Source organism: Falco cherrug, chromosome 4 (assembly GCF_023634085.1).
Source record: "Falco cherrug isolate bFalChe1 chromosome 4, bFalChe1.pri, whole genome shotgun sequence".
Lineage (NCBI taxonomy): Eukaryota > Metazoa > Chordata > Aves > Falconiformes > Falconidae > Falco > Falco cherrug.
The window spans coordinates 101,780,990-101,793,385 of NC_073700.1; the positions used below are offsets into that span (position 1 = coordinate 101,780,990).

Sequence of the window (12,396 nt, forward strand, 5' to 3'; positions counted from 1 at the left end):
GATCGTCAACAACAGCTCAGGTCACAAGCTCTGCTCAGCTACAGGGCCAGAAATGAAGTCTATCCATAGGACAAACTATAAATTTTACTGCAGACGTGAAGCACAGAAAGACTATAGCAATACTTGTCCTAAGTTCACTTTGTTCTGCAAGCAAGTGGTAAGGCTGATGGTTAGAAGTTTTGCTAAAGGTGTTAATAATAATAAAAACATCTGCACATGCCTTGCTACAGGGTACAGGGTACAAAAGCAGCAGCTTTAATGGCTCTGCCGAGTAGAAAGAAGCCCTTAAGATTAGCCCTAAAAGTTAGTACAAAGGTACCTCAAAGGGCTTGCAGAGTGGAATTTTCAAAAATTAAGGAGGAAAATCTGCAGCACATGCACAGACTGACATTAAATGGGAAATAACCTGACTGAATCAGAAGAGATACGCCTCCCTAAACCCAGACTAGCCCCATCCCATTACCTATAGGATTTTGCATTTTCCCCACTAGCTTTACTGTCCAAAATTTTTACTCACTTTCCCCCCACCAGTTCAACATGAGAAATTTAAAAGCGTATTAGGATTACAGGCTGCCAAAACCAGAGACTATTAAAGAGAATTACGATAGGAAGCAAAAGGTAACCTTTATAACCCACCCTAACCCTATGTAATCAAACTTCTGTTTAAAAACCAGAACATATTAAGCCACTCAAATAATAGGGTATCTGCCAAGAAAAGTCCATTCAAGGATTTTCAACATAGCATTTGGTGTAGCTAGTCAAGTGTTTGTGAGTATTCACTGAAGGCCCTCTAAAAAAGTCCCATGGCATTAAAAGCTAAACTTGCCCATTCAGTTCGACCCAGCCTCCATAAAACATTCCAATACATTTTCCTTTTCAAGTTTCATTCTGCTATCCACAAATCAATAAAAGGGGCAACACTTCGCAAGCATTCTGTCTTACTCCTATGTTTTCCAAAAGAAGACTATAGGGATAGTCTCTGTACTCAACCATACTCCGCATGTGTTTTATGAACACTGCCCTGCTTACCTTCTCATTCACAACCCCACTACTGTACCCACGTGAAGCCTGATGAGTTTTTCACCCTAATTACAAATTGTGCAAGTGAAAAAAGAAACACTACCTGCTAAGTAAAGATGGTAGAAAACAATAGCAGAGATGGAGCAGAAGGTTCATTCTTACATTAATGTTATTTTATGAGGCCACACGGTGAACTGCTTTCTGGCTGCAGACTAACTGATCAAATCTAGCCCAAGGTCTCCCCACTCACAAAGCACAGTCTTTGTTATGCCTTCAACTCTGTCCAACGTTCTTTTTCTAGATTGCCCTTCTTCCATTAATTTTTTTAAAAAATATTTACCTATTTTTGCAATTTCCTAAGCAGTGGAGTTCAGTGCAGTCACATCTTGACTGTTAACACAGTATCGACCTTCTAGAAAGTTTACTTGGCTTCAAAACAGCACCCTCCAAGTACATAAACAAGGAAAGGCTGTTCAAGCCCCTGGACATACAGGACTTGTAATCTAGAAAGCCCCAAAACCCAGGGACTGACCTGTGCTAACAAGTTTCTCAAGCGACTTTATACTGCAATAGCCGGGATCAAAAAAGATGCCTGATCTGGATCTTCCCTACTAAAGAGGAGGGAAGGGGAAGATACCTGGCAGGCTACTCTTCAAGAACATAAAAATCTCTGAACTCGCCCTTCATGAACAGAAAGGCCTCATTAAATCACTTTGGAGACTATACTAGAATATTTTTCCTACTATAATAAAATGGGTGAAATGAGTTTGAGCTACCTGGCTACCTGAAATCCTGCTAAAATTATTAGTATTACTAGGGTATGAAAAACTTCCATCATTCAAATGTAGTATGTCGGTATGTTACGTTTAGGAAAAAAGTCACAGAACACTTAATCCAACTGTTCATTAAAAGTATACAATCTTTTAAAATATATTCCTATAAAATAGAAATAGATTGATTACTTCTTATTTCAAAGAATGAAAAAGCTTGTGAATTAAGACGCTGTAGTTAGGTTTTTAATATGAATCTCATGACATTTGCAACATCTCAAAATCAATCCAAAGTGACTATATTAAAACTGGACTGGAATCAAATGCTTTCCCAAGGTCTGGAGGTTGTTGGAGATTATAAACAAAAGGGAGTGTTTGGGAAAAGAACCCTAAAGTGAAATGTTTCCTAAACAGATCCACATCCACGTACTCACCTTTGACAAGATTATGTGATGGGTTGAAAGCCTCCAGAAGGATAGCAGTTTGGAAATGACAGTGGCTGCCACCCCTCAAGAACACATTTACCACGCTATCTGCTGTCTATTTGCCCAGGAAGAAGTCTCTAGCAGCTAAGCAATGGCCAGATGTATTATCTGGGTGTACCACATCTGACCAGAGCCTACACACTGCGCATTGTTGATTGAGATTATGAACACTAGCATCCTCTTTACATTTTTCCCCCCCTTACAAACATCAGCTTAAAGTACTCTCATTCACTGCTACATACCCCTTCTTTTGTCACTCCTGTTGCTCCAGTATCTTAACAAGCTGTTCTTATATGTATACATGTCTCCTCCCTATCACTCAATTCCAGTTTACCCTCTAAAACCAGTTGCTATTTACATTCCCTCTCAAAATTCATACTATTCCTCAAAAAGAAGAAAATAAACTGCAACAAAAAAACTGATGGTGGGCAGGCTCTGGGAACTCAAATGTTACAGTATTTTGACAATTCATCTCATTGAATCAACCCACCGTGACTGCTTTAGAGGAAGCACAAAGAAAAAAGCAGGACTGCACTGTGGGTGATAGAGGAGAACTCCTACTCCAGAAGGCAACCATTGAATCAGCTAACTACAACACAAACCCACAACCTTACTCTCTCCCAATGAAATTAATGCATTTACACAACCTCCGGTGTTTGATCAGTTCTATACACCACTTCTAATATTCACTTGAGTCACACTTTATATTTTAATGAAGCTTTCATATCAAATTTATAGGTGTTAAATTAAATTTTCATTTTAAAAAGTTCCTAACACCTCAAGAATCCATCTAGCAAACATGATTTGAGCCTAGCAAAACCTGTCTTTTTGGCTGCGTGCAAGATAAAATCCTAACTTCCTTTAACTTGCCTGCCTCTGAAGTGCAAGCAATGACACCAACCTCGTATTTATTTTCACCAGTTCATCCCCATCCACCAAAGTCTGCTAACAGTCAATGGTGGTATCAGTGATAAGAAGGTGGATTGCTATCATATATATAAACCATACTTCCCACTAGCACAATTAAGTTACCTCAGTGAGGTTTGATAAACAACAGTCACCCTGATGACAGTTAAAAAGCTGGTTGTTTGAGCAATCAGTGATGTTGGTTTGGAAGAGGCAAAGACATATATGAGATTGTGGTAGTGCTATTCAGTACCAGGACAATAGGAAACAAGATTCCTGGCAGTAGTAGGTAGGCAAATGTAACAAAGGTCACACTAGCGCTCCATCCTGAACATGCAAACTGGTATGGAGAGGGTCTCATGCGCAGACACAGGAGCTTCTTCATTCCAGCTTAAACCAGCTTTCACTCCTAAGGCAACTGGCATTAATCTGGTGTTTAGCAAGCTGTTAAAATTCTCAGGGAAGGACGAAAGTTTGATTTAATGTCATGAGATATGATTAATGATTCAGATACAGTTCTTACACGTGCGACAACGCTAAGAACTGTGCAAACTGAATGAATGTTACTATTTTAATATCACTCTCTAAAGACTACTGATGTATCAAAGGTTGTTACCATTTTAGTAGTAGTATCAGGATGCAATGATCTTGCTAGATATATCTAACCTTATATGTATACACATATATATACACACACAGAGACATATAGATTATTATGTGCGTATATATATGATATGAGCAGCCAAATGAAACAGCACATGGACATGCTGGAGCTTTACTTTTGACAAACCAGTGCATAGGAAATAGTCCTGGTTCAAGTACTCCATAATTTTTATTGCCTTGGTTCAGCACCCATGCTGGCATTTAAGGCAACATCTGACAGAAAGAATGACCTCGCTTGCCAACCGAGCTAAACACACTGTTCTACTTTCATGAGGAGTTTTTGCTGTACACTTGTATACATGTAGCACAGAAATTACGCTCTTGGTCTACACAGCTGCCAAACCAACCAACAGATGAACCAAATTTCAGGCATGAAACCTGTCCATCCCAATGTACCATTGCTGTCCATTTTTCACGTTCCTGGCCTGATAATGAAATCCTGAAGTTAAATGCCGGATGCCTGTCAATAGCTCAGCTTAAACTCAGTGCTGACTGACTTCACATATCAGCTCATCTGACCTGACTTGCCAAAAAGCACACACATTTTTCAAAGTCTTTGGACCAGCTGATGTACAGAAGTTAAACAAGACATGAGAAATAAATCAAAATAAAGTGGCAATACTATACAAAAGGGGTGTTTAGTGTGGGGGGGGAAAAGTCATCCTAGTAATGGCAAACAGGTTACAAGTTTGTAAATTACAGTATGGTGACCTCAAAATACAAGTTTGTATTTTCCTCATGCAGGCACTGTATTATAGCAGAGATCAACAGCAAAAGTTGTCCTCTCTGTTGTCTTGGCCTACTGTATTACATTGTGGTCATTTCTGGAAGAAATGCCAACTGAAGTCTCAGAGGCTAATTTTACAAAACGAGCAAACACACACACCCTGGAATCAAAACCTGACTTCATTGTCAGAAACGCAGCTTGAAAGGGACGCTAGAAAAAAAAAAGTGGTATTTGATTCAATTAATGTGCAGAAAACCCAAGGCAAATCTCCCTTTCCTCCCACGCCAGATCTCTTACGTTTCTTAAGTCCATACGGAAAACTGGACTCCTAAGTAAAGGGGAAAGCTTTCTACACCTTAGAGGCAACAATATTTTTCCATTCAAAAGAATAAAATGAGGAGCATTAGGCAAACCAGTTATCAAATATTCCTCAGCTTCCTCTCGGTCACAAAACAAATACTAGAGAACAGGTGATTTAACACACTGCAAGCTATCCTATTTAAGCCTGACAGAAAAATCAAAGGAATGGAGAAAACTACGGAACTCTTCCACCAGCAAAGACTATGGCCACTGTCATGAAAAAAAAAGAAAATCCAGTTTACCTGAACAAGCTGCTAAAGAATTGGTTAAAAACATAAAAATAGAGCACTGCTTCTAATCTCTTCTCACAAGCTCCTTTCCCACATTAGATTCAGACTTGTAAGACCCTTACAACTGTAAAAAGCCATTCCTACCTAGTTACTCAACAGTTTAGGAGCAACATCATTTTTTATTCTTTGCACCAATATTGCTGTTGCAATAAAGCCCTTTGGTTTTCCTCCGTTTGTACCATTTTAGGTTCTCTTTCCTACTAATTAACTTAAGTGCATTTGCCTCTACCATTTCTGGCATGCAGCAACATGACACTGGCATGATTCTTGACATTTCAACTGCCTCTCAGAAACCTGCAGTAAAATCAATGAGTTTTGTCAACTTCATCTATTCTCTAATTAGCAAAGGTACATACATACGGTAGCACAGGCAGCAACGCCTTCTGTTTGTACACTCAGGAAGATAACTTTGCATCAACTTATACACTGCTTAAACCAGAAGTTTATCTTTACAACCGTGTAATGATTATAAACGTAACTCCTACAGAACCTATTTTGATTTCCTTCAAGGCTTAATAACAAAAGTTCTGCAACTGAATGCTGTAAAATTCCTGTAAAATTCCGATACAGTTGTACAAAAATGTAAGCTGTGTGCTAAAAAGTTTCCTCCATGATAAAGGAAAGCCTTTTTGCTTAAAGTTAGATTAAAAGAGACTGAAAACTACTTCACAGGCATGTTCATACTCTCATTGCAGATGTGTTTAACTGTGCTCCCTCCCCCCGCTGTTAACTTTATTAATTGAAAGTTTGCATTCCTTCCATTCATTTGTGTTAGCAGAAAAAACCCCACTTAAATTATGGGCAATTATTTAATGTTTTGAAGATATTTTGAGATATTTGGCTTTCACATCACAAAGCATGTATTACTTCAGACAGCGTTTAGAAACAAAGCAATTCCTTGTCCTCTAGCCACTACTCTGAGCCATGATTTGTGAATGGATTACACGGGGGGGGGTGGGGGCGGGGGGAGCAGGGGGGGTGGACCCAGCCAGAAAAGAGGAAGTTGTGCTTTTGAAACTATCAAAGTGGAGCCCATGCTTTGTGGATAATTTCAGTGACAATTTCAGATCAGTTTAACGCAGAGCATCTACCGTGCATTTTAAAATGAAGCATCTCGTCTCTTTACTCAATTAACAGTAAGACTCAAGAAATAAAATTTTAAATTAAAACCAGACAATTCGTTATTCCAAAGTCATCTGCTGTTTACCCTACGTCAAGTTCTAAAAAACCAGGGATTCCTAGGATGAAGTAGCCACTAATAAAAAAATCCACTGTGACGTTTTCACATTAAAAAACCTGCCCCACCAGTCCCGTCATCTCTCACTTTGCCTTGCTGGAAGGAGCGAGTGCAGCATTTCTTGATCTTACACATAAAATGGTTTCAGTCCCCTCCAACGGGGAAAAGAACAGACAGCTTCTACAGGAGGGGAAGCAATCTTTCGAAAAATCAAGATGCGTGGGAAACAGCACAAGTCCTTGGGCTCAGAAACACAGCTCTGAAACACCTGGCAGTAAATCCATGTCACCCATTTCACCGTAATCCCTCAAGTCACTTTTATGAAGATTACTTCCTGCAGCGCATTCCTCACCCTCCTCCCTCCACGGCCGACAAGGGCTCCAGGATCGGCCACTCCGAGAAGCCGCCCCGCACATCTGGGGACCAACGCGGCGACCGAAGGACCCAGACGGGGTCACGCCTGCTACAGCTGCTCCATTCTCGCGGCGGCGGCCGGAGCCCCGCTCCCCGCCCGACCCCCCGCCCGGCCCCCACCCGCGCCACAACTTTCCCCGCGCCCCTCGGCAGCGCGGCGCGGAGTCCTGCCGCAGCTCCGCTGGGCCCGGGGCAGCCCCGCCGCCCCGGCCCCAGGTCGCCGCCATCGCGCTCCCCCCCCGCCCCGCGGGGACACCCGAGCGCCCGGCACAGCCGCTCGCTCCCCGCGCTGCCCGCCCGCCGGACCCTGCCCCGCGACGACTCCTCACGCCTGTCGCCGCGCACCGCGACCCCTCGGGCACCCCCCGGCCGGCCGCAGCGTGTCCCGCCCGCACCGCCTCCCCCCCTTCCCTCCTCCCAGCGCGGCCGCGGCTCTCGGCTCCCTCCGCCCGGCGGCCGGGGGAACAGCCGGGGCGCAAGTTCGCGAAGTGGCGGAGCGGCGGGCAGGCGGAGCGGGCCGCCCGCCGTCCCCGCGGCCGCGGCGGGCGAAGCCTGAGGACGCCCCCCCCCCACCCCACCGCTGCCGCCGGGGCTGACGGCGCGGCGCCCGCCCCGGGCGCGCCCCGTGAGGGGGCGGCTTTCCCGCCTCCCCGTCCCGTCCGGCAGCGGCGGGGACTCACCAGGGATCGAACTCGTGGATGATGCTCTCGAAGCGGATGACGGCGAAGAGCCGGGAGCTGAAGCCGGCCAGCCAGGCCAGGAAGAGGATGGTGAAGGAGAGGAGCGACTGCCAGCCCGCCGGCTGCGACAGGCCCCCCGACAGGCCGCCTCCGCCCGCCGGGGGGCCACCGGCAGCCGCCGCCGCCGCGCCGCCACCGCTCGCCCCGGCGCGGCTGTTGAGCAGCGCCACGGAGTTGGCGGCGGGTTTGTGCTTGTTGTCGGGGGCCGAGTGCTCCGCCATGTTGTACCCTGGGCTCCCTCGCAGCCTCTCCGCCTGGCGCGTGCGGGAAGGAGGCGGAGGGTGGGTGGGGGACGGAGCGGGAGGAAGGGCGGGGGCAAGGAAGGAGGCTCGGCAGGGGAGGGGCGGAGCCCGCCCGGTCCCTCAGCGCTCCTCACCGACTCCCCGCCGCCGCCTCCGAGCTCAGCCGAGCTCTGCCTCCCGCCGCCGCCGTCACCATCCCAGTGCGGCGCGGGGCGGGCGGGCGGGCGGGGGGCGCGGCGGAGGGGGCCGGCGCGGCGCGCGAGCCCGGGGGCGGGGCCCGTGACGGCAGGGGGCGGGGACGAGGGGCGGGCGCAGGGCGGGGGGAGGGGCCGGCGGCCGTGCGCGCAGGCGGAGGGCAGAGCCGTGGAGCCGCGGGCGCGCAGAGGGCGCCAGGGGGTCGCGTTCGCCCCGCGGGCGCAGGCGGGAGGGCCCGGTCGGGTGCGGGGGGCGGAGGGCCGGGCCCCCCCTTCCCAGCGGTTTGACATTGCCGCCCTCCAGCGCGGGAGGAGCTACGGGGAGGGGCGGGGCCGCGAGCAGAAGTGTGGGGGGGCAGGGTAGAGGGACCAATCCCCGCAGTAGCCCTGCTAACAGGAAGTGCATGACGGCCTGTCACAGAGCGACAGGTATTTAAAAGGGGCGGGGCAAGACCAGACAGCCAATCGGAGCGGCGGGATTGAAGGCGTGGCGGCGCGCGGAGGGGAGGAGGCGCTCACTGCCAGCCATTAGGGGTGGGAATAAAAAAAAAAAAGAAAGGGGGCAACGGTGACTGGCGGCGGTTTGTTCCAATCGGAGTGAGGCCAGCGAGTCACGTGGGTGCCCTCGGGAGCGGCTATCACCGCTGGCGGCCCCTGGTGCTGTGTTCGGGCACTGCAGTGTGTGTGGGCCGGCGGGGCGGCACCGCTCCCGGCATGCTCTGCGCGGGGGCGCTCGGTGCGCGCGAGGCGGAGCGGAGCCTGCTGGGAGTCGTAGTCTGTGCGGCGGGGGCGTGCCCGCGCCCCTGAGCGCGCGGGGGCTGCCCTAACGGTTGTAACGGCGCCAACGGCCCCTGTTTCTCAGGGGAGCCTTGCGGCGCTGCCCGCGGCGGGGCGTGCGTGGCAGCGGCGGCACCAGCCGTCCCCGGGGAGCCCCGGCGGCTCACCTTCCTCCGCTGAGGGGGCCCTGGGCTGGCGTTAAGCGCTGCTTGCTCGCCCCTCAGCTCTGGAGCCCGTTTGTCTCTCATGCTGTGAGTCTGCTCTTCGATACTGCGCCTCTTTGGGGCTCGCTTCCCTCTGATGGTGTTTGTTTCAAACGTGTAATTACCCCGTTGGAAACGGTGTTGGCCGCAGCACGCGTTGTGCCAGAACCTGCCCCTCAGGCAGCTGGGAAGGGTAGCTGGGGGCAAAGCCTGGCCAAGGCCGGGGGCAGCTCGCTGCCCTCACCCCGGGGCAGCCACCTGCAGGGCGCCCGGGCCCACCTGCCCCTGCTGGGAGCGCTTCCAGGCCGGGGCAGAGGCCAGCAAATGGAAACTGGTGTTTTGGTTTGTTTTTGTTTCTTTTTTTTTTTTTTGTAAGTGACTTCTCTTTTAGTAATTTTTGTAATGAAATGCTATTTGGGAGTCCTGTAACTTCCTCAAATATTCTGTGAAACCAGTGGTTACAAAGAGAATGAAGAAAATGAAAAGTTACTGATGTATTGCAGTCATGGTTTTTGAATGGTTATGCTGACCTTCATTCTACTCTGAGATGGCAGAAGACTGCCTGCTTTTAGAAGCATGGTACTAAGCACAGGCAACATTTAAAAAATCAACATGATTGTTTACAGCATTTACACCAACAACTTTTGTGACTTTTATGTAGGGTGGTGTTTTTCAAATTAAATAGCTTGGATTTTGTTGTCTCAGCTTTAGGCATTTCCTTTGATACACAAACATGGCTCTTCAGAGGTCCTGAAGATTTGCAGTTCAATTTCACTGATATCATTGGGGAATGTGCTGGGCCTTAGCTAACTAATACCATTCTAATTAGTCCTTGCTATTGCCTCTGGTTTTATTTTATTTGCCAGAGGAAGAAAACAGTGTACTTCTTTATAAACAACGTAGAAGCCTTTTTATTAAAGTTGTTCTTTTAGTGGAAAACTGTTTAACAATTTGTAGAGCATGTAATTATTTTTCCTCAATCCTTGCATTAGTCAACAGCTGTGACTCGGTCACCAGGTTTGAAAGCAGAGTTATTGTAAGGTGTGTGTGTGTGTGTGTTAAGATGAGCACTTCGATACACTGTGGCTCTTAAAGGACTCCATTTTACATACTTTTTTTAGAATAAGGCTTAGGAAAGCATCCGGAAAATTTTGAGGTTCAGTTTTGCCAAACCTGGCTTTTAAAAGACTATGGGTTTTGTTTGGTAGGATTTTTTTAAATTTGTTTGGAGGTTTTTTAATACATGTTCTTTCTTACTCTTGTTTAAATAGGCCAACAATATGTTTGACTTAAGGTAAACATTTGACCCTTTTCTAGTGGTGTTAGGCCTTTTTAATGAGCTGACCAACTGGCATTTTAAGTGAAGGATTATTTATTATTTTTAATTGGTTCATGAACAAAGAGTAAACATGACCAGAAATTTGCAACTATCAAGTCTTTTTCTAAAAGACATTGAATGATTTTACAACATGCTCAGTCCTGGTGTACTTTTCTGAAATGACAATGCAGTATTTCCATTCTCACAGTTGGGATTCTGTCTTTTCATAACAGCAGTTCAAGCTTAACAATGCAGTAGAGGAGCTGCTTTAAATGGTGGTGGTGTAGATAGAATACCTATGTCTTGTCTTCCTCCCCGACCATTTCCCTTGATATTAAAGGGCCAAAAAGGACTGATGATTCATGTCAGCTGGAAAAAATGTGTATATCAGAACTTATTTTTATGTAAAATTCAGTATCAATGTTAATTTCACTTGATTTGAAATCTGGTTTACTTAAAAATTAGTGCAGACTGTGGTGTGGATAAGGTTATATCGTGTTTACTTTAAATTTCACTGCTATAACTTTTACATCCAACAGGGAGGTTATATCATTCTGACTATGCAGACAGAGTTAAATCAGACAAATTTCAGAGCATAGACAAGCCCAGACAATGTGATTTATTTGAATGCTGACTAATGGTAAAGTGCTGCTTTGTTGTTGCTAACAAATGATATTGTTGCCTATTCATTTTCAAACTGTTCAAAAATCTGTACTGTTGAATACCTCAGAGCTTGGGCAATGAAATCTAGCAGCAGAAAAAGCACAGTTCTAGTAAAAGCTTTTGTTAGTGTTTCAGTAAATATATTTGAATTTTTGTATGAAATGAGTTTTAGTAGTTTTACAATAAGATTGAGCGAAGAAATGTAAATAGATGGGAATTCATGGACTCCTATAGTTAGATGCAAGGATTCAGTGATTTTGATACTATACCGCCATGACAGCAATGGAAGGTTCATTTCTGTAGAGAAAGTGCAAAACATGTTTACTGAAAACTGCATTCAACCCATATTAATAGCTTGATGGGGAAAGAGGTTTTTCATCTCCTTTTTTTTTTACTTCCCGCCCCCCTCCCCCCCCTCCTCCTGTGCTCTTCCATTTATTTAGAGGTGATTTGGTTTGATTTGTTCCACTGTGTGGTAGTGTTTTCTTTGAACAAAAAAAGCAAACAAACAAAAAAAAACCCAACAAAAATGTTCAAATTAGTGACTGAGGAGTTGACTTTGTGTAGTATTTATGAACCATTTTGCATATAGAAAATCAAATTTCTATTCTGAGCATGTAAAATAATAGCCAAATGCCTTAAGGGGGAAAAAAAAATATTTCATTTCCAAGCTTCCTTAATAACAGAGGATAATGCCAAGTGCAGAATCTATGTTATGGCTGTACAAACCAGAGCATCTTGAAAGTTGTGGAGCTGCATACAGGAAAATCTCAGATGAAAGCTCCTTGTTCTTTAACACAGCTACCATGTGTCACTGGTGTTCAGTCTGCTATTAAAAGAATGGCAAACAAAATTTTTGCAGAAAAAATTGCACATGGACATATCCGGTAACAAATTATTAGTGAGAAGTACAAGCTTCTGGTTGGTGGGAAAAATTAAAACTTTTCACCAAACCTTATTGGCAACGATTCAGCAGTGTTTAACAGGAGTAGGTACCTTAGTTTAGACAGGTATTTGAAGAGCAGCTCAGGTTCCAACTTTGTAGTTCTGCAGATGAACAAGTTTGGTGTTAAGGATTTTTGAGGATGGCCATAGAGATTAAAGATACAGATTCCTGAACTGCAGAATATTACAATGTAAATAGCACAGTTGAGTGTAACTTGATGTGGCAGAGGGTGCCTGATTTCAGTTATGTGCTTGGATGATCATTGTTTAAAAATTATGACAATGTTTAAATGAGAGAAAACATAATGCTATTGCATATAATTATCCCTGAGAATTCCTAAGTTTAATGTGTTTAAAAAATAACTATCTATTAGTCTCCATATAGACAAAATTACATGAGTTTAAAATAATTTTAAAATTAGTTTAATTCAGCAGGTGCAAC

At 45.6% G+C, this 12,396-nt stretch overlaps 1 protein-coding gene and 1 long non-coding RNA gene across 4 annotated transcripts in view; one reads left to right on the top strand and one right to left on the bottom strand.

Annotated features, from left to right (window-relative positions):
* Positions 1-8,070, bottom strand: part of STT3B (STT3 oligosaccharyltransferase complex catalytic subunit B) — a 52,872-nt gene extending 44,802 nt beyond the window's left edge. The window contains exon 1 of the mRNA XM_055710324.1: positions 7,553-8,070. Within this exon, the coding sequence (XP_055566299.1) occupies positions 7,553-7,833 (281 nt within the window). The 5' untranslated portion in view covers positions 7,834-8,070. The remainder of the gene's footprint in view (positions 1-7,552) is intronic.
* Positions 8,071-8,568: 498 nt separating this feature from the next.
* LOC114017725 (uncharacterized) overlaps positions 8,569-12,396 on the top strand; it is a 31,044-nt gene continuing 27,216 nt past the window's right edge. For all 3 annotated transcript variants that reach the window (XR_008732260.1, XR_008732259.1, XR_003562952.2), the window contains exon 1: positions 8,569-9,076. This is a non-coding gene — a long non-coding RNA (uncharacterized LOC114017725). The remainder of the gene's footprint in view (positions 9,077-12,396) is intronic.